The 22024-nt window shown below is 47.3% G+C and overlaps 1 protein-coding gene across 1 annotated transcript in view; it reads left to right on the top strand.

The window, feature by feature from the left end:
* ATF6 (activating transcription factor 6) overlaps positions 1 to 19438 on the top strand; it is a 79126-nt gene extending 59688 nt beyond the window's left edge. Inside the window, 2 exon segments of the mRNA XM_086617374.1 lie at positions 1190 to 1274; positions 18633 to 19438. Coding sequence (XP_086473500.1) covers positions 1190 to 1274; positions 18633 to 18841 — 294 coding nt within the window. The 3' untranslated portion in view covers positions 18842 to 19438.
* Positions 19439 to 22024: the final 2586 nt, after the last annotated feature.

The following is a 22024-nucleotide window of genomic DNA, read 5'->3' as shown; positions in this document are numbered from 1 at the left end:
TGGTGGCACCTGCTGGCTTTTGTTCTTCTCAGAGACACTGGGAGGGAATTTGGCATTGCTGGGGGCATCGAGAGAGGGGCAAACACAGGGCTGGGAAAATGAACCGTTCCATTAATTCTTCGGGGCCTGTAAAGATACGTAGTGATTGACAGGTTTTTGTTTCATTTAGAGCCTGAGTTGGAAATTTAAATTCAATTTGTCAGTTGTATAAATACAGTCTTTTGCTCCTAATTGCTAAGAGAGACCAAATATACTTCCGTGGCAACACACGCTGAGTACTGAGATGGGGCAGCGAAGCAACCTTCTGTCAGGGAAGCTGAGCTCCGAAGGCATGGGAAGTTCCCTCAGCCTTAGTGATCTTTTCTGTAGTCCGTCAAGATCAGCGTAGTACAAACGGTATGGGAGATGTCTGGACTGACGCTTTATGTCCTGTACTTCTGTTGATAAGGGAGAAATCATATTTTCCCAGACTGCAAGTTGAGCGATTTGAGTTCAGCAACAGCAAAACACCTGAAGAAAGGCTGCATTTTTCCTTGCAGGTGAGGTCTGTATCCAGGGCGTCTCGTGCCGATGCAGCTTCTGCTGCTAAAACCTGGGGCAGTTAGTTTGAACACTGCTGTCTTACAGCAGCACCCAGCCACCTCACAGTTGAGATAAGCTACTAAAAGCACAGCTTTGCCATCAAACTTCCCCGGTAGGTTTTGTCACAGAGCTCATATTTCACACCCCGTCACAACCCTGACTGATACTGTCCTGCAGCACGAGGCATGTGGTGTAGAGCTTGACGTAGATATAGCAAGATGACATTATATATAAAGCAGACAGCACTGCGAGCAAAGGCTCCAGTTTAGCAAAGCCCTTAACCACATGTTTAAATATCATTGAAGTCAAGTTAAATTACTTTAATCATATACATAAGTACTCTGTTGAACAAGGGCCTAATAGTAGTTTCCATCTCTTTCCTCATGATCAAGGCTTTCTCATATTCTGCTGCGTGCGATAGAGATTTCTTCTCAGTTACGCAGCATGAGCAATTGCTGTGACTTTTGGAAGACTCCCTCAACAATTTGAATTTGCTAAGCTGTTGTAAATAGTTTTATGTGGAATGCCTGTAAGACAGAATGGAAAGGAATTTTCCCAGCTCTGTACTTCCAGGGTAGATTTAACAATCTTTTCGCCTGTTTTCCAGGACCACCTGTTATTGCCAGCCACCACACATAACAAGACCAGAAGACCAAAGATGTCTATAGTGTTGCCGGCTGTAAACATCAATGGTAAGTCCAAAACGTGAAAGAGAGTGATAGAATAATTTCAAAGGGATGTGCCTGATTTGTACATGAAAACCAAACTTAGACTAAATATATTACTGGGCCGTAGTTGCCAGGGTCCCCGCTGGAGCTGGTGTGCTGGCAAATCACCAGTGCCTGGTCACCGAGACTAACGAGAGACTGTATGACTTGGCCACAGTTCTGCAGTATCTCGTTCTAGCTCCTTCAAGGACTCTGGGTGTTGCCATCCCGTCCCAGTGATTTATACACAGTTGATAAGGGTTACTTGAATGTGATCTAGTTTCTCTAACTTGGTGGCTACTAAGATCCTATCAAGTGTGGAGACTGTCCTCGTTCCTCTCATCTGGGTTCCTCCTACACCTGCTTAGCAGGGCAAATTCCTTGGCCTTACTCGTTTGTTAGGATACTGACTGCCTTCCATCGGCTTCCTCAGCTGTTTACTGCTATGTTATACAACACTCAGTGTGAGCGGGACCTCCCAGCCCTGCATGGTCAGGATTAATAATAATCATGTTACTGTGCTGCAGGAAAAGCAGAGAAACAGCTTGTACTAAGGGCACAGGCTTATTAGTGAACAGAAATGTTTTTGATCTCCATTTTAGTCCCACATAAGAGACAGGCCATGAACTGTATAATATATCATTAATTCATGTGGTGAGGAACTGCCAAGCTGGGACATGTTTTCAGGCACAGGGTCACTATCACAGTCATCAATGCATCATGAACTCCATAACAGTATAACTTACTTTCTGAATATCTGTGTAGTGTAATGCCTTTTTTAAAACATATGTGTTTTACAGTGCAAATGAATCATAAACCCAAATGTTTTTGTTAATTCAAGCATACCGAAACATATTGATGATGCAAATTCCCTAAACTAAGAAAAAAAGGTAATCAGTTCACTTTAGGCTTTCAACATTTTGATAATTACATTTTCCCATGCAGTACAGTAAGTTGAGTGTGATAATCTATAAACAGTTATCTTAGGGGAATTTTTTATTAGATGTATCAGAATTATTTTTGGCATTTATCTGTCTGAAACTCCTCTTTTCACGTCCATTACAAAATCCCTTTCTGGCTGAGCTGAATTATCACGTGCAATATGTTATTGAGTCTTGTTTTACTTGAATAACTTTTCAGTGTTGGAGTAAATATGATTTGGAAAATACTCATCAGAATTTTAGTGACAAATCTTATCCTGCGATATAATGAAACATTGTGAATTATAGTTTACTTGAGTTCTTTGGGATTTTTCTTCAAAACATCAGCATATCCAGGAAATAAAAAAATGTCCAGGGATTTGGGCAGAGATGTTGAAACAGATGAGACACAGGGATAGCATTAAGTAAACAACGGCATCAAATGCTACTTCCTCTGTGACACTGAGCCAGGTGTTAGGAAAGAAATGATAAGATACTCAAGAGCCAGTAGGTAACTGGCTTGATTTTTAATTTGACTATAGTAGATTACCTGGAGGAGAGGATTTCCCTAAAAACTTCTGCCTGGAGAAGAATGCATTTCTCTCCTTTGAGAGCATTGCTTCTCCACCCTATTCTGCCTCTGCGGGGACCGAGCATGTCCTGAACAAGCATCTGGAAGTTTAGCTGACAACAAACTTTCCTCCCAGCTGTCTGCTGTGATTTTAAGCCCACCTTAATTCTTTGTCCACCTGCAGAGAATTGGCTCCTAGAAGAGGCTGGGTCTCCCTGGGAGGAATTGGCAAAAGTTTCAGTGAAAGAACTTGTCCCCTCCTGCGTTTTCTTGTGGAAGATGGGAACCTTTTCCACTGCCACTTACTTGCCCTTCATTTTTGCTGCCAAAACCCTAGCAGAGGAGATGAAGGGAATGCAGGCTAAGTGGCCTTTGCTCTGAAAGTTTTTCAGAACTTCTTCACTTGCGTTCTTCTGCAGGATCTTCATTTGTCTGAGTACTGAAGTTTACCATGACACTGTTCCCAAACACGAAACAGCTTGCAGTTCAGTTGAGAACCCTTTGAACTGCTTGGACAGTCTTTCCCAGCAGGACTGTCATCTGATTCTGAACACATTTTGATTGCTTGAGTGCCTTCTGAGCTCTGCTAGAGACTCTGCCTTTAGCTGGCTTGAGCCATTCCCACCACCATGGCAGGGACAGAGAACAGGTACAGACAAAGATTAGAAAGTAAAATGAGTTCAGTCACTGTCCTACGTGACTCTGCCTGGAGGTTAATGACACGATTCTGCAACTTCGGTCTGGCAGTTTTCAACAGTGTACAAAACAGAATCAAGTTTACAGTTTGGAGAGTTTTTTCCCAGTTGGAGGGAAGACTTGGGTAAATCCGGCTGGTGGCAGCGCTAATGAGCTGATGGCAGATCTCAATGGAACATTTTGTAGTGGGCAGGTGCGTGTCTGTGTGCACGTGCGTGCATTCAGTACAGAGGGAGTTGAGGAGAACAACATTGAACAAGCAATAACAGTACGTTACTCATTTTGAAGCGTTGGAAAAGAGTATGAACGGCCATTGCCTTGTAACTTTCTCTTATGTGCCTTTTTCTCTTGGTCAGGCTGAATTGTCCATACCCCAGTGAAGTCCCTGCTGAGGGCTTCTGTGCACGTGCACAGAAATACATTTAATTATTGAAGTATGTTTAATGTGTTAACATATGTTAAATATATTTAAGCATTTTTTTAAAGCACAGTAGCTTGTTACATGTTCGTACGTGTTAATCCTTCCCTCTTACAGTTCCCTTCTTCTCCACCTGTTCTAAGCCCCTTTCCAAGCTTGCTGGGCCACCCCTCCAATTCACAACCAGCACTTGCTGTCAGCTCCTCCGTTTCTGCCTCCCCAGATGGCTCTCGCAGCCCTTTCCATTTCCCTGCCGTCCCTCAGTACAGCCATGCCCATGTTTTGACCTGCCTCTGCCTGATGAAGCCCCCACCATTTGCAGACACAAATAGTACTCTCAGAAAATCTGATGGGACCTAAGGACCTCAGGGTTACTAAGCCTGGAGGGAAAATGCAGAACTTGTAGTCTTACTCCTCTGTACGTGGTTTTGGGGACACCATTGGTGTGGCTTTATCTAGAGGTTATTCCAAGAAGAAATATCTTGCAGTTTCTCATGGGAATGAAAGCCAACTGCAATTTACAGTTAAACTCTGGCTTTTGTTTTTTAAGCAAGTCATGTTTGTTATGCTGGATTGAAGCTATTATTTTAGAAATCTAACTATGCACTTGAGACCAGTTAAGTCTCCAGTAGATTCATTCCTAAATTTGCTTTTATTGTAATTCAGAGTCTTGTTGGCTCATTACAGCAATTCCAAATTGATATATAGGCGGTGCATTTCTTGAAGTTTAAATGAAAACATCTGCCATTAGCCTTGTATTTACTTAACTGCTGTAAAAAATGCAGGGGTATAACATGATCTTTGGATCAAAATAATCTATCGAGTACAGCATAGCTAAGCCGCTCTTCCTACCCCAAGCACAAGCCTTTTGTCTCTGCAGGATGCTGCAGCTCTGCAGTGCAGCACACACCACCAGTAGTCCTCTCCTTGCAGCACGCAAAAGTGAGAACATATGTACAGTCATACAGGGTAGGAGATAGCATTCAACATTTAGCCCAAGAAGCCACTTTCACTGAAAGCATTTCTCCTTAGGATTAGGTAGATAGCCTCACAGCTTGCACTTTCTCTGGTAGGAACAGCTGTAAACATCTGTGCAGGTGTGGTACTCACCGTGAGCACTGGTGGTCTTAGCAGAAACACAAAGACCAAAAGGCCTTTTTTCTTCTTAAGATCCCTGTGCAAAACAGTTCCCCATATGTGAAAGTTCTTCCGTCATTTGCTCTCTCTAAATTAGGGTTAGTGTCTGCACTCTCAGCCAAACCGAATGAGAGACCTGATGGGAAAGCCACTGGTGAGATCCGAGGCTCAGTTTCTGGGAGTTGGCAACCATGACAGGGAGAGTTTTAAATTTTATACCAATATTCTGGATAGGTCCTTAGTCTAACATCACACAATAGGACTTGTCTTTAGTCTACCTTTGAGACAGAGAGTCAGGCACAGAAACAACTTAACTTGCTGTTCCTGGTTCTTAAGGAACCTCTTAAGGGTTGGGTTTTTTTCGTAAAACACAACAGCAAAATAGTCTCATAGAGGCAGAAGTTTACTGTGAATGGGATAGTGAGTTTTTTTCAAGTCCATGTGCTCTGTTGTGTTGGCCAGCTTCTGATCGCTGCCACTTCCCTCAGCCTTCCTTCCTGGCATCCATCATCATACTGATGTAACAGACTTCAAAAGTTCTCTGCAAAATACACATTCCAATTAGAATGATCAATAACAAATCTAGTGGTAGGCTTTTGATCAAAACTGAAGGGATTTCTGCCATCAAGCAGCATGATTATCTGCACGCAGCTACAAGAATGTTCTTTCAACTGACAGCCACGTGCAAAAGCCACTCACAGATGTCCGAGGCTGGTAGCAAACTGTCTGTGAAACATCCATAAGGCAAACAGAACCCACACAGGCTGAGAAGGAAAGTAAAACAAAAGCTCTTAGGGAAGTGACAATGTTCTGTAAGTTCCCATGTCTTGGGGTGAATAAATAAAGTCTCCAACTTCCTCTGCCTTTCAGGGTCAAGCAAACAAAAGATGCCATTTCCGTCTTTTGGACCAAGAAGCAGAATTCCCAGTCAGTCATTGAATGAGGAAGGTCTAAAACAATACATACCACTTACAGCAGCTGACTTCCCTGAAGGTTGCCACTTAACATTTTGGGTAGCCTCTCTCACTTTGAATAGATTCAGAAGGGTTTCCAGGAGACTAATGTCTCCTGCTACCTGTAGCAGTTGTGATTCATTCTTCTCTTCATGTCAGAAGCCAAATCGTAGTCCCTGTGGCTCCCTCTCACAGCTGCTGTCATTGGCCCCGCACTGAGAATCCCTTGCCACTTTAGTAGGTACAGAGGACTCCTCTTGTAGCTACACAAGCATGATCTGTAGAGATACTTCTCGCATTATTTCTGCTTTATCTCTGGATTTAGCAGAAATTGCTGAGAACTCAGCACAGCCTTACGAGCCAAGCTATAGAGTATGACCATAAGGCTCTAGAAGTTGTGTATGTAGGATTACAACTTGTGAGATGTAAGAAAGGTAGCTGCTAAGGTTTTTTATGAAGGTCACTGAGAATTCTTCAAAGCATCAAGACCTCTAAACCAGGATGTAGGAAAATATATCTGGCAATGTCTCCATGCTGTAAGTCTACAGGCTGTTTTGAAAATGCCATCCTTGAGCTGTTACTTGAGGAACACAAGTAGTTTGTGAAGCCTGACCAGGGGCAAATCAGAGCCATGGTTAGCTCTCAGTTAGATCTCGATGCAACAGCCAATTACTGAGAAACAGGGAGAGTCTGCTCTCTCCTGTGCGCAGTCGTGGACAAGCAGCATGTTGCATTACTGTGGTTCTGCTGTAATTAGGATGGTGTGCTAATGTCTCAGATGTACTCCAGCTCTGTGCTCACATAAAGCTGTGCCATAGAGGTCAAAATTGAAGTTGTGGCAGAACAGATTTTATGAAGGAATCTTAACCATAGATTTGAGTCATATTGTAAGATATGCTATTCTCACTTTTGTTCTGTTTTCAAAGTGATATAAAGCTCGATTTATCGGAACAGAATAACGCCTCCCCAAACTTTCCTACGTTTCTTCGAACATCAGAGTTGATTATTGCCTAGATTCAACATTAAATAGAAGTTTTGAACAGATCTAGTTGTCCTTGAGAGATTTTGCTCTTCCCAACCGTTGTCTGTTGCTATATGTTGGTTTTGACGGGAAGGAGGAGATTAAATTATTCAGAAAAGTATGAAAGAAATCATTCAAGAATCTGCGCACAAAATAATGGAATCCTGTGTCACTTGAGTTCAAGTTATTTAGTTAGACAGGAAACGATCAAGAAATGAAATCATAAAGGCTTAATTCCCCAGTGACTTTTCATAACGAGCTGTTTACCTAAATTGCTAAGTGAGTAACCTATTTTTATGTATTCAAAAGAACAGGAAGATGATTTCAGAGGATCTTCTGTGCCTCTTGGCCCCTTTGTAAATACGAAAAGAGTATCTCTTGGGTTTGTGTGACAGAGCAGGCCAAGTCCCCAGCGTGACTGGTTTTCCCTGTATAGACAGGATAATGCTACAAATGGCGTTTTCTTGGGAATATACTGTTGACGAAGGGGGTAGAGAATGAGTCATAAATTAATGGACTTCGTACTTAGTATTTCCAATGCCAGTGCTGAGTTATTACACCAGATTGTTTTTCCATGTAAAAGGCACACCACACATATAAAGTCGACGAAGTAGAAGAAAAAAGAAGCCCATGACATTAGCTGCCAGTGTGGGTGCCAGTATAGAGTTGCAGAAGGAGCCAAATTTGATTTAAAACTGAACAAGTATGTGTCTTGCAGCAGAGACCCTGTCTCTAGATGTTTGTTAACCCTGGGTGCTGATACTGCCATGTAGGTATGCTCTCCCACCAAAATTCACGGAGAGCACTGTGCTGAGAGCTGCCCTGCAAAGCAAAGAGAAAATTTTTATCCCCATCTGTGAGATTACCGTCACCATCCCGGCTACATTGAACTGAGTTTGTGCAGCACATCGTAATTCTAGCCTCAAGCCCAGCTGATCTGCCTTAGTACATTTTCAAATGTTGTAAATTCAAGATTAGCTAATTCTCTTAGTGTTAAATTATAGGTGGCAAACTCAGTTTTATGTTTGTGATACACAGGCCAACTCTGATTACTGGTAGCTCTTTATTTCTACAGTGATCTGAAACATAATTATCCATAATGAGCTCACCCTGTAAAAACATGAAAAACTGCAACAGAGCTGGTAGAGGAGGTTCACATTTATGAGTTCTGTCTTGAGAACATCACTGGAGTAAACCTAGAGATCAGTAAAAACACAGCAGTCTGAGACAGTCTCTTTCAGTGTTTGGGTTGCAGTCTCTAAGGAGACTGCTGCCAGCAGGGCCAGGAGCCCTTTGCCTTCTTCTCATATCCCAGGTCTAGTCCTCCACGCTGCAGCTTTCCTCACCTTCTTCATACAGTCCAGCTGACCTCCGGTGCTTCCTGATGTGCTTTCTGGGCATCCTCCAGGCATGATCCTTTGTAGCAGGGTTGCTGTAGGAAAGCATTTGAAAAACGTGTCCTGATCATCTGAAGAACATTTTCACTTTCAGACATCCACCACTTCATTGTAAATCATGTCCTCCACCCTGTCTTGTTCTGTAGTTGCCTCAGGTGAAAAGACCCATGGCATATCCCAGTGCAGCACACATACATCTGCGTGAACATGGATGAAGAAATGATGGCCAGCCCGAGCTGCCCCTCACCATGAGAAAGGAGGCACCTCTGTTTCAGAGCAGGACTCGTACGTTAAAGCTGTAAATCTCCAGTTGCTGTAGCTGGGAAACAGAAATCTTTGAAATGGATGCCTCGCTTTTATTAGCATGCCACGTTCAGATAGGCACTCTGCAGAATGCGTGTACCATTTTTTTTAATTAACTGGCAAACACATTGAATCAGAGAAGCTCCTGTGGAGGAAAGTGCTCACCCCATGCAGACAGAAGCTTCACAGAGGTGGTATTAAAAATACTCTTCTACAAGCAAGAGCTGATCACAGTATCTAAATAAATGAGGTAATTTTATGTATCCAAGTGAGACAGGTGGAAAATTCAGCTCACTCTTTGGATACCATCCAACCTATAAAGACATTTCAACTGTAAGTGAATACAGGCTCTCACCAGCATTTGCACTTAAATCAGTGAGACACCTTAACACTAGGATACAAATGATACTGGGTGACAGAGGAGGCCCATGTCAATGAAAAAGTGATGCTGCCTCTTGAAAAAAAACCTAAGCCAAATAGTTAAATTAATTTTCTCAGTAAGTGCCTGCAAATCAACTGATGAAGTACAGTTCAACTTCAAAGGTGAGGGCTAAATAAGAATAGGAAAACATACTAAAAAAGACCCCAATAGGGTAAAATGCTGGCAAGTGGTATGAAGATTGATTAAAGATTAAAAGCTTAGTGCAAAAGTCTTTAAAAGGACCCTAAAAAACCCAGCAGGCTAAGTAACGCATTAAAGTAGATTCATAGAAGTAAGAAGATCTCTTTTAAACAATAGACATTGTAGCTAAATGAGGGAATAGAAAAAAGAGCATGATTTCTGGCATACTAAATGTCAAACCGTAAGAAGTCAAGCCAGAAAAAGATATTGAGGAACAGTGTGCCTGAGGCATAAAAAAATAATAAAAACATTTTTCAGAGGAACCCTGCCAAGGAATCTCTAGTGCCTGTAGAGGACCAAGGTGTAAAAGAGCACTTAAAGTCGGAGTCAGCACGGTTTGAAGGAAGAGCAAAAAGTTCTTGTGCTGGTGTTAACCACTGAGGCTGTATAAATATCAGGAGAATGGCAAGTGACAAATGAGGCAAACTTTTTTAAAATGGCCTCAGGAACTGTAAAAAATCAAGTCTCACTTTTACACAAGCTGGAAGAGTTGAGCATGCCCTGTACATATGATAGATTGGAAGAGCTAGCACAGCTTCTGCAGAGGAAAGTCCTACCTCAGCCCTCCATCGGAGGCCTCAGAGGGGTAGCGAGTATAAGGATAAGAGTGGTCTCTCAGCACAGTAACATACTTAAGTGTTCAAAAATCTTGGAAAAGGTAATTCTTCAGAGACTGCTATAAGCAAGCAAGCTTTTGTGAGACAGAGAGAAGGGTCACTTGTGGATTGATATCTCTCTAAAGGTGGAAATGAAAGGTGGAAACAGATGGTCAGATTTTGCAATGAAAGGGATGTTACAGGTAGGCTCCCACACAGGTCTGTGCTGGGGAGATGGCTGTGCATCTCCAGGCACAGGCTGGAAGATCTTGGGAGGGAGTGAAACTCAGTTCAGCAGGTGAAACTCAGTGTGAAAAAACGCTACAGAATTTGCGTAGGAAAAATGTTCCTGACCAAGCACAGAATAGCAGGTTCTATCCAAGCTGTTACTGCTCAGGGGAGCCGCTGCGCATCCTTCCCTGAGGTGTTGGCTTAGCCGAGGAAAAAGAACACTAGAATTTGTTAGAGAGGGAGTAAAATAGGAACCATCTTTACAGCCTTACTGAATCCTCGTCTTCCAGTACTATGCATTTTTGGTCATAGATGTTTATAGATATTACAAAACAATGAAAGACGCAGGGAAAAAAGCAACAGAGAAGAACAGTAGGTGTAACAGCTTTCCTGCCACAGTGACTGTTGAATTTGACAGCAGAGGCTGAGGAAGGGTTATAACAGAACCGGAAGAACCATGAACGATGTAGTTACTATTTCATATATCACCAAAAGTACATGCTTGCCCTGACTTTTGCTTTTCCTACTGGTCGCTGTCAGAGGCAGAAGTACAGCTTGGATGGAACTTTGCTGCCAGGACTTTGCTCCCCTGCCTGTGCAGAACTGCTATCCTTAGGCAGTACCAAAGCTAGAAGAGGAGAGCAGTCAGTCTGCCAGTGCAGCGGGGAAAGATGGAGCTTGCTGGAATTTAAAACCAAAAGTGGCATTAGGCCAGAAACGTTTTCCAGCTCTCACGGCATCTGTAGGATGCTAGACCCGTGGTGGGGACTGAAGGGATCATGCCCATGCCTCGTGGTCCCACCCTGCTGCACCCAGAGGGAGCAGTCCTCTACGCGCTGACTTGGGACAAGCCCTCCAGCCCTTGTTCTTGAAAGAAGCCTCTGCTGGAATGCCTTTCTAGGCCGCTCTCCTGTGTACAGTTATTTATCTTTTAAGTGGGTACGTCTGGGTTTGCAAGCTGTGTGGGGAGTTTTGTTTATACTTTTCGTGCCTCCCAAGCAGGCATGGAATGGTTCTGCCTAACAGTTGCTCTTTCTCCAGTGTTTTTCCTCTTCTTCACTCCCAAAGAGAGGTTTCTGTGCAGAATTGCTTTGCCCCTTGTTTTGTTTTCTCCTCTTCTTTTTTTCCATTGTCATTAGCATTGCCACAGCTGGTTAGGTTTCAAATATGGCCATCCTGCAGCAATGATACCCTGCCAACAACATGCACATGCTGTCAAAAATGTCTTGGTCGTTCCAAGAAATACCCAGGGGAGCTTTAAATGATGTGCCTAGGAGGGTCGGCATTGGTGATTCTGATCTTCTCTTCTTGAAATGGCCATCAGCTCCCTGTCCAAAGCAGCAAGAGCAATCACAGTAGATCCACACTGGGCCCTCTCCACTGACCCTCTCCTCTGGCTCATGCTCTTCCTCTTAAAGGCAAGTGACAGTGCAGCATGAAAGAAGATTGGAAGGGGAGGTGAGAGATCAGGTGGAAAGCGATCCCTGGGAAGAGCCAACTTTCTTTCCCTCTCCTTGAGACCTCTCTGTCTGACCAGGTACTGCAGAGCACATCTGGCACAGATCTGCTGCTGACCACGCTGCCCGCAGGTGCTGGCCTTTTCCAAAACTCACATTGTGGTGTAAGCTGAGGGCATGTTGTTCTCCTCATCCACAGCCAGTGCTGATCTCTCCTGCAGCTCCATTATTTACTTAAGAGGCCACAGAGAGTTGTTTCCTCAGTTTTCTTGCTTACCCCCCATGCCTGTGTATATCCTGCTTGGATAGCCCCTGGCACCAGTGCTCCAACAGCTTAGACAAGGGGAGAGACGGCTCGTGGCTCGTCAATGTGGCGGGTTATGTGGATCCAGTGTTTCTTGTTTCTGACCGTGGCCCCTGTTTATTTATGCATATGGACCCAGCAGCCGGGCTCACTGTTTGAGAGGTGCTAGGAGACCTGGAGAACTGAAATGCCCAGGATCTCATTTAACCTGTGTCAGAGACTAATGTCAGCCAAGTCCACAGAGATGAGACCATTGCAACTGGTTTGTTTGGAAGTAGTTCTAAGCAGGAATTTGCTGTTAAAAAGAAAAGTTATTTGGGTCACAATATAACTTTCTCTCTTGCCTCAAATAATCCTGTCTCACAAGCAAATCTGTAAATGTTTTAGGAACCCTGCTGCATTGTTGCAGTGAGTGTATTTTTAGTCTTTGTAGCTGTTACAGTAACACTGCTTCGTTTATATACTTATTTGGTAGTGTATACCAACCCTTCAGATGGAAACGTTGTCCAGATGTGCTGGGTAGGACAGTCAGGGCTGCTCAGCAGAGATGAAATGGAAGATTGCAGAAGTGACGGTGCGGAGAAGGCCCCCTGAGTTATGCCTGGGGACAGCTGCAGCCCTTCAACAGGCCAGCCCCAGAGCTGTGTGCAGCTGCTGCCCTCATCTTCTGAAGCTTGCGCTCTCTGAGCTCTGTGCTGCCCTGAGCATAAGCTCCGTTTTGGGCCAGGGCAGGTTGCAATATAAATTAGTTGGTAATTTGGTTCTAAATCATTCTTTAAGCCAAACTTTAGCATCGTCAGCTTGGCGCAGCTAGCACAAAGCAACCAGGTACTGGACCTCATGCGATGGCTCTTTGAAAGCTGCCTTGGTTCCTGCTGGTGTGATAGAAGGAGCTGCAGAAGGGGCTGTAAGTGTAAATTAACCCTGGCACAGACGCTGTTTGGAATCTGGTGTAGCAAAGCGAAGTTCCTTGTTAGAACTGTGGAAAGTGTAAAGGGCATGAGTAGCTGTTCAGCAAAGATGGTTTTAAAAGAATTAGTGAGTTTATATTACCTTATGCAGAGATAATTGTCTGGCACCTAATTTGACATCAGCTAAACTGGTTCCGTGGATAGCAAATTCACTCTATGCTATTGTCCATGAGGAGGGAATGGTTCTCTAGCCTTACTGTACATGTCTGACAAAGATAGGTCATTAAAGTAATGAGGGTAAGTGATTTCACGCCCTGTATCTTTCCAGCAGAAGTGAGGACATATGCTCTAGATCTATGTGGTCGACACTAACTTAGCTGTCTGTACAGTGAGAGTAGAGCTGGACAGGTTCTGACCACTTTTACAAGTCACCTACTAAGGAAACAACCAGTAGGTACATGGGTTAGCTACTACAAAGGCAATTGGAGGCTTAGAGAAGAGTCTGAGGATTCTGAGGAGGATGCCAACTGAGTGGCCCAGGAGGATGCCAACTGAGTGTCCCAGGCCCTGAATTGTACAGTATTGGTTTCACAAAGTATTTTTTGGATAGTCCACTGTGGGACTGCCAAGAGTAAGGTGAAATTCATAGTTGATTTGCTAGAACAATTCTCCATCATTATACCTAAGGCATGAGTGCATCTTCAGAAAGCTGCAAAGCTCTTCTGTGGTGGTTGGTTACAGCCTTGAAACACTTCAGCAAAGTCAGGTGGCATTTCAGGAGAGCTCTGTTTCAGCCTCTCTGTGAGTTGCGCTGTTTTTAAGACAAGCATTTTCCTGCAGCAAAGCTTTGTGGGGAGGATTCATGTAAGTGGGAAAGGATAAATTACCAGAATAACTTGTTCCTGGCCTGTGACTGCATCCATGAGGCCAAACAGCCCACTGACCTGTTTAGAGCCTAGAGAGAAAATTCACATCACTTTTGTTCTGACTCATTGCAGAACAGACATAAGATTTTCATTGCCTGACTCTCAAGCCCTCTGCCTGTCTTCTGCCTCCTTCTATGACAGCATCTCTTGTACAAGGAGATGCCTGATGTCAAAGACGGACATTTGAACATTCAACTGACTGATATGTGTCAGTACTACTAAGGGGAGAAGGAGGACTTTGGGTTTATGGTCTTTCTAATAAGCCAGTTTTGAAAATCTGGTGCTTCAAATATGAAGACAGTCTTCTCTCATCTTCGGTAATTCGTAACAGTAGCTATTACCCTCAGCCTTATTTGCTAAACGTTTTTGGTTTGGACTTGCTAACTTCAGCTTTCATCAGCAGGACCTTGCAAGATGATTTTTTTTAAGAGGAGCTGCCATAAATCCTAGAGACTAGCACTGGGGAATTAGATTTCTGTTCCCTAGACCAAGCTTGTGCTGGGAGTTTGGTACAGCCCGCGATAGCCCAAGAGCCTCTTTGAGAAGGTGCAGTCAGAGAACAGCAATGCTTGACACGATTACCTTTGCTGTTAATTGAAATAGTCTGTCATCTGAAGCACGACTTTTAAACCTGTTAACAAATAATTAAGTGCAACACAGTGTTTTGGCCTGGGAAGGATAGCTTCTTAAGCCTGAGGCCGTATGAGTGGCTGTACGTTCTGAACTTCAAAGAGGAGCAATAAATCTATTTATAAATCCAGACACCCCTACAGGAGATCCGTTCCCGCATTTTCGCTTATGTAATCCTACAAACCATCAGTTGTAGGTAATTCAACACAATAACTTTAGAAATAAGTCAGTGTCGGTGTTGCTCTGGGCTATTAAGCAGCCTGCTGTAACACAGGTTGGCAGCACTGACCTTCCAGCCGACAAACAAGCAGCGGCAGCAGGCAGCAACTTTGAGCTCAGTGCTCGCTGGGGCCTCGCTAGAAAACCCACCTTGCACTCCATTGGTGTCTCCCAGGTGTTGGTACTGCTGGAAGGCCCCATGGAAAGGGAAGGAAAGATTTTTAAAAGATCTGATGTGGGAATAACAAGGCAAAATTGTTGGCCTGTTCTGTGGATGAGGTCAGACCACAAGGTCCCTGGAGAACCTACAGCTCTACTCCAGATATTGCTCACTTGCTGACAAGGGATTAAGAACAGCACAACTGAACATGTCCACCTACGTAGCCATTGGATTTAATCTGACCGTCAAGGAAGGAAACATGGCACAGCAATGTTCTCGCTGCCGTCGGAATCATGGGCACTGGATGGTGTGCCTCCCTACCCTGTGGCAAACGTCAGCTCAAATCTCACTACAGGGCTTTGCCCAAGTTGCTCTGCCTTGTCTTTGTCACGAGTGAAGAGCAGACAGACAGTCGTCGCAGCTCGGTTGACGTATGTTGGCTTCTTTGTGGACCTGGGCTCTGTAGTGATGGGTTGCACTCTACCCTAAGGGGCTCCAGTCATGAACAGGCACCTGCAGCTCACCGAAAGGCAGGGCTGGAGGGACCACGAGCCATGGGTGTCTGTGTGGGTCTTGCCTGAGAGACAGTTGGTCATCCAACCTTTCCTTAAAGACTGCCAGTCATGGAGATCCTCTGATCTCCTGAGGTAGCTTCATCCAGGGCTTGTATTTCATTATCGTTAGAAACTTGGTCAAAGATAAATCTCTTTCTCTTGAAATTGAGCTGATCATTTCTAGTCCTGTCTTGCTCTTGGCTTATCTACAGTGATCCTCTGCAGTCCTCAAGCGTATTTTGCAATGCTTCTGCCCAGCCCCATTTTGTATACTCATGTTTTCCTGTTCTCTTGAGCGATGTACTTCACTCTGGCCTTGGTTGAAATGCATCCTGAAGATTTTTGGACAGCTTCTCTCTTTTATTGAAACTGCTGTCTAATCCAATATTCTAAGGTGGCTGAAATCTCTCCGGTTTAGCATCTTCCAGAAACCTTATAAGTATGTTCTCTATTCCTCATCCAGATCATGAAACAGTTTAATGGCATCGAGCTCAGGATGGAGCCATGTGGAATCATTTTTGCAATGCCTGCCCCTTTGACAGTGAGCTAGTCTTTCCAAGCATCGGATTGCATTCAGGTCACGTTTCCCTGTTGTTTTGCTGAGAACATCACGTGGGCTTGCACAGAGCATCAGCCCCTCCACCCTCTGGGCTGGGGTGGGCCGGGCAGGGCTCTCCGATGGTGGCCCGGAGTCCCAGGGCTGGCACGGCTTTCGAACCGCTCCTTTCAATGCAGCTGGTCCAGGCGCCCAGCAGCATCACTGAGCTGTAACTGCTGTCTTTGCGGAAAATCCCACCTCCTCTTCTGAGTCAGTTTGGTGTGGATGGTAATAAGAAAGGCTGCTAGAAATGTCTGTAGTGGGAATCGAGCCATTCCCGCTACTGTCCTTATCCTTGTGAGAAGAGACCCTTTGCAGAGGCTCCCTGCAGCAGTTCTCATTGACAATTGCCTTCAGCCCAGAAGGGGAAAGAATCAGACACCTGTCTTTAAACCTGAGTGTTGCTCCTGGGCTGATTCGCACACACAGGGCGGGATTCGGGCACTTTGCGAGTGTCTGAGGCTGGTGTTTGAGTCTCCTCCATGCCCGCTGGCCGGAGAAGCTCGTCGTGAGCATGATTCCTCCCAACTGTCTCGGCTGTGGTGGCCTCAGAAGACACAACATGTCTCGCACAGTGTAGCAGAGCTGTGGCTAACTTACTTGTCGTCCACTGAGTCGCAAGGGGAGCCTGTGCCAGGGCTGGAAGAAGCGGGATCCCGGCTGGCCGAGAAGAGCCGGTCTGGTCCCCATGCTCCCCACTGTCACCACGCAGCGCAGCTCCCTCCCTCACATGGGCTGCGCACTGGGATTGCTGGGCTCCTCCGTGTTGTGCAGTGCCAGGAAACCACATCATATGGGGTTTCTGAATGCAGGCAGACACGGAAAAGTCTCACTGCCTTACCAAAAGGTTTTCCTGGCCCTGGCCACTATCCCATCCCACCTCACCCACTTGTGGCTTTGGAGCACATTTTCTCACATAGCTGTGGTCCTATCAAGATGTCGACTGCAACGTGAGAGCTGAGGAGCTGTGTTTTTCAGCTTGCTGTGTCACAGGGAGCCGATCTGTTCCCGATTGCTCTCTCCAGGCTCTTTGCACCCCCCAGACTCAGCTTCTCCTTGTGCCACTCTGAGGGTGGTGAGGCCATGGAACAGATTGCCTAGAGAAGCTGTGGATGCCCATCCCTGAAAGTGTTCAAGGCCAGGTTGGATGAGGCTTTGAGCAACCTGGTCTAGTGGAAAGTGTCCCTGCCCATTGCGAGGGGGCTGAAACTAGATGATCTTTAAGGTCCCTTCCAGCCCAAACCATGCCAATATTCTATGATTCTAGCTGCCCCGTGCAGCACCCTGTCCTGAGCAACACCACCAGCCCAGCCCCCTCCGCCATCTGGTCCTGAGCCTGTCAGGTGGGAACCAAGAGTACATCCAAAGGATGAAAGAGTGACACAGACCAGGGAGAATGGCCTTAAAAGGGCCCCAACTGGGGACACAGCACTCGAAGCTATGGCAGCTTCTGCAGTACTGCAACCAGGAGGGACGAGGTGCCTGTCGGGGGTGTTTGGGTCAGCAGCACAGAGACATGCGCAGCTGCTCCTGGCCTCGGTCACTCGGTGGCACATACGGAGCTTTTTCCATTTCATTTCTGCAGGTGGGAGCTTTGATTCCCTTGCAGGCTCTCAGCCCTCTTAGCAAGGGTTTGCTCCTGCTTTTCATTACTATACCAGACATACTTGATCTAATGGCTTCTACAGGTGGCATGGGGTACAAGAGGGTCCAGCCACGGTTGTCAGCTGTCATCCAGAGTCAGAGTTAATCCAGGAAAACAGTAAAAATTAGTAATGTATATTGCATTCCTCCAATCCATACGCTTTCCATTAGGTGATCTTCCATCCTCCTTAGCACAGAAAGAAAACGCTGCCGACGGCAGTCAGCGTTTCTGACTCTGAAAGGCAAAGATTGGTCGTGCCTGGAAATCCGATCTTGGCTCTTGCATTCCTGGACATACCGTCTATGCAGGGAATAGTCTCCCACCTTTAAATCCAGGCAACAGATGGTAGCCATGTGCACAGCCTCTGCCTGCGAGCCCAGGAGCTTCTGTGGCAGCAGACGTGCCCAGCCTGGGGCCGCACCGCCTAGCAATGCCCTTGCACCGGGGTCCCATGTGCTGGCCTGGGTCTCCCATGTCCAGAGGTCTCTCAGGGTGACGGTCTTGTCCAGTGTCACCACAACACAATGCAAACACAACAGGTCCGCACAGTAATGAGGCACAGTTAATTCATTGAGAGATTGCATTTTAACTTTTTTAATTAATAATCTGGTGAAGAAATTCTTCTAGATCCTCAGTGTCAAGAGGGTTGCAGTGTTCTTAAACCAATAAAAGAAAGTGAACCGTTCAGCTTGCTTAAACAAACCCATCTCCAATCACCTCTGCGCTTTATGTGGCTCGAGCAACAGTTCGGTAATAAATGCTATAGAATGCAAACTGTGGTAATTATGTGCAGATGAAGAAGGAGAAAAGAAAAGACTTTTACATTAATTTCCAGTGTGACTGCACATGGTAAGCATGGCCCAAGCCCTTAGAGTTGTCATGAGCAGGCTGGGGCTGTGCTGTGTGAGATGGAGCTCCATGTGTGGAGCTGCAAAAAGGGAGGGGGTGTCCCCCACACACACTCACCCCCCCCAACTTCTGCTCCAGAAAACTCTTCTTTTGCTGCTATTGCATCGCTAGCTTGCAGGGCTAACTCTGACTTTTTTTTTTTTTTTTAATTTCTTGCTTTTGCAGAGAATGTGATCAACGGGCAGGACTACGAGGTGATGATGCAGATCGACTGCGAAGTGATGGACACCAGGATCCTCCACATCAAAAGTTCATCTGTCCCTCCGTACCTCCGAGAGCAGCTCAGAAATCACACTGACACCGTCTACAGCGCGTCCCCCTCCGTCCCAGAGATGCCCCATGCTCTGAGGGCTATTGTCAAATCCCTGCAGTAGCTCCTGCAGCGCAGTGGCACGGCCCGTGCTCCCGGCATGCAGCAGGTCCTGCTGCCAGACTGAGCCCCCTTGCTGGCGGGTCCCTGGGGCTCCTGGCACACCGGCATAGCAAGGGCAGACCCCACTTAGCCCATTCCTGCGCCTGACCTTACCCAACGGCCACATCCTGCGCAGGGATTATACAGCTCAGATGGCACCATGCTGGGGACAGACATGAGGGACCCACACAGGGTGCGATGCCCAGTGCCAGGTGATGCACACTGCCGCAGTCCTGGTGTCGGCATCAGCAGCTGGTGCCCAGAGCTGGCAAAGGGAGGACATGGGCCATCCTTGCTACTTATGCACTGTCCAAAATTGGTTTGGTTTTTGTTTTGTCCCTGCTAAACCGTCTCCTGTGTGCAGCCCAGCCTCAGCCACACAGCGAGGTGGTGGGAACCCGCCCTTGCAGCCAGGGCACTACAAGCAGAGCGACCTGCACTGCCGCAGAGTGTGGCCCAGCTCCCAGGGGGTCACCCTGCTGGGGAGAGGGGGTCCTAAAGATGCACCCCACTGCAAGCAGGGCCTCTGGGTGGTACAGGGGCTGGGCTACACATCCCCCCCCCCGGCCCCCCCCCATGTACATGCACCCCCCCCAACCTGCACGCACTCACCTGCACACTGCTGCTGTCAGCCCCAGCCCACGCAGCCACATGGAGAAAGGCTGGGGCTTGGCCTGGAGTGGTGATTTGGTGCAGCACGTACATTTCTAAAGATTGTAGCTCTGTTCTTTCCCCCACCACCACCATTTGTACTTTTTCCCCCACCCCGTTTTTTTTTTTTTTGTTTGTGAGTTTGGTGGTTTGTGGTTGGGTTTTTTTTGTTTGTTTGGGGTTTTTTTTTGTGATATTTAATGCTTTTCACAGCTAACAGCCTACAGAGCAGAATTGCTGCTTCAGTTCAGCAGGACACACAGCCACAGCACCTTCCTCCGGACACACAGACGTACACACCCACACCCCCTCTGCCTTGCCAGCACTGACAGCCGCCCATCATGGTGCAGCCAGGGAGCGTGCCGGTCGTCTCCGAGCACCAACCTACTGGACATGGCTCTTGCCGCAGCCACTGCTGCCGTTACACAGCCCACTGCAGGGGTGTTTGCTGGTCCCGAGTTTGTCAGCCAATCCCTGGGCTGGAGTGGGGCCGAGGGGCTCCAGAGTGCCGTGCACTGTGGGGCTCAGCTGGGACGAGACGCCAGCAGAGCGCTGGCCTTTCGTAATGACTTCAGCATGTTACTTTTTTTTTTTCCCCCTTGCAGTTAGCACAGAAGATGATGGGCTTCGGTTTGCCAGACAACTGCCTTTCCTTCGTTGTCTGAACCGCCAACTGACTGATGGTTTTTTATTATTATTTGTGCGTGTGGCTGTTAGGAATAAAGGTTGATCCTACAGCAAGACAAACAGCTTGGGGGAGGCGAGGGGGAGAGCGAGGAGCAATACACCCCTGTAAAGTATGTGCCTTGCAACACTATGGAAAAGCTTTGCCCTTTGCCACGTAGTCAGCGCGAGCTGCACAGGCCCCCCGTCCCCTCGGCGCTCACGCTGCTGGGAAGCAGCCGGGCTCGGCAAGGGGTTTGGCTCTGCTCCTTGCACCAGTTCTGTTTTCCTGGCCCCGGCCCCACCTGACTGAGGGCCAGCTCACACAATAGTCAAAAATAAAAAACCCCGGCAGTGCCCCAGCCAGAGGCATGCAGCTCCCCGCAGCCCCAGCTGCTCTGGGGGGTGTTTGCTGCTGGGGATGGGACCCGGCAGTGATGGCTGAGCTTGGCACAGCCGGGCACCTTGGAAGGGGCTGCTGCTGGCGCCCGGAGTGCTGCAGCACCGCATCCTCAGCCAGCACCCGTGGGCTCTGGTGGTGGAGAGCACTTCTCATCCTGTGTAGTTCTCTTCTCTGTGTCCCTAGCACTGAAGACAATAAATGGTTCTTTTATTTATTATTATTATTAATTGTTATTATTTTGCTTGTTAATACTGTTTTACTTAAGCAAATGACTAGAAGGTCAGTGCAGTCTCTGCTGTCTCTTGGGCTGCAGCATGGCTCTGCTCAGCCCAGCGTTGGCCCTGCCCAAGGCACATGCACCCACCCCCCCTGCTCCTGAGGAGAGGGCACCCTGTACCAGCCCCTCCATGAGCTGCTCACCTAGAGCCTGGGGAAGAGGAGGCCCTGAGGGGGTCTCACCACAGCCCCTGGTGACCTGAGGACAACTGCAGGCATGACAGAGCCCAGCTCTTCTCAGGGCTGGCCAGGGCCACACGGTCCTGTGCCAGTGCCAGGACCAGGCAGCCTAACACCCCCCCAGAAGGCCCCTTGAGCCAGGCCTTTCTACAACTGGCATGCCCCAAACCAACCAAAACTCACTGCAAACCCCCTCTGAACATTTCCATGCACCCAAGAAGGCCCCGAACAGCTGCAAAGGTACTCGGTCTTTTATTATTAACAGCAGGTAAATACAAGATGCTGCCGGGCTGGGAGGGCAGGGGCTGTGCCAACGCGAGTGGCTCCTGACGGCCAACGGCCGGGACCAGGGCAAGCGTGGCAGTGAGAGGGCACAGGAGCTGAGACCCTGCAGGAGACGGAGTGACAGCGGGACAGGGAGCAAGGGCTCCCCCAGCCCCCGCCCAGGCAGCCTGGCAGAACAGAGCCTTCACTTGGCAAATGTCAAAAGGCAACTATTTTGGGTTACAAAATGAACGAACAAAAGCCATCTACACATATTTACAGTGTCCCCCTCCCGTTGCGGGCTCGCTCCAGACGTGAGTCAGGGCTCAGGGTGTGCCCGGCCCCCCCAGAGCGGGTTGCAAAGGGCAGAGCCCCAGCCGGAGGGGACAGTCCTCGGCATAAGTGCCAGCACCAGGCTGTGCTCACAGCCCCATTGTACAGCAGGATCTCCGCAGGGCCTGCTGGCCGTCGGCTAGGAAGATGGTCCTGAAAGATGGGACATTGCCAGGGAACGTCCGCCCCCTCCACCAGGACAGGCAGACATCAGCGTCCCACTAGGACCTGGTGCCTGCAGCGGAAAGGCCAGCTTTGCACTCATCTTTAGCTAAAAACCTCATCAGGAGGACCACGTCTGGGCCACCTCCTCCTCTGCAGGCAGGAGAGCCAGGTTTGCCCTCCTGAAGGAGGACCTCCTCCCGTGGGAAGAAA

The sequence above is a fragment of the Tauraco erythrolophus genome, chromosome 10 (genome assembly GCF_009769465.1).
Source record: "Tauraco erythrolophus isolate bTauEry1 chromosome 10, bTauEry1.pri, whole genome shotgun sequence".
NCBI lineage: Eukaryota > Metazoa > Chordata > Aves > Musophagiformes > Musophagidae > Tauraco > Tauraco erythrolophus.
The sequence above is the reverse complement of the archived record's forward strand: the minus strand, read 5'-3'. Positions and strand labels throughout refer to the sequence as shown.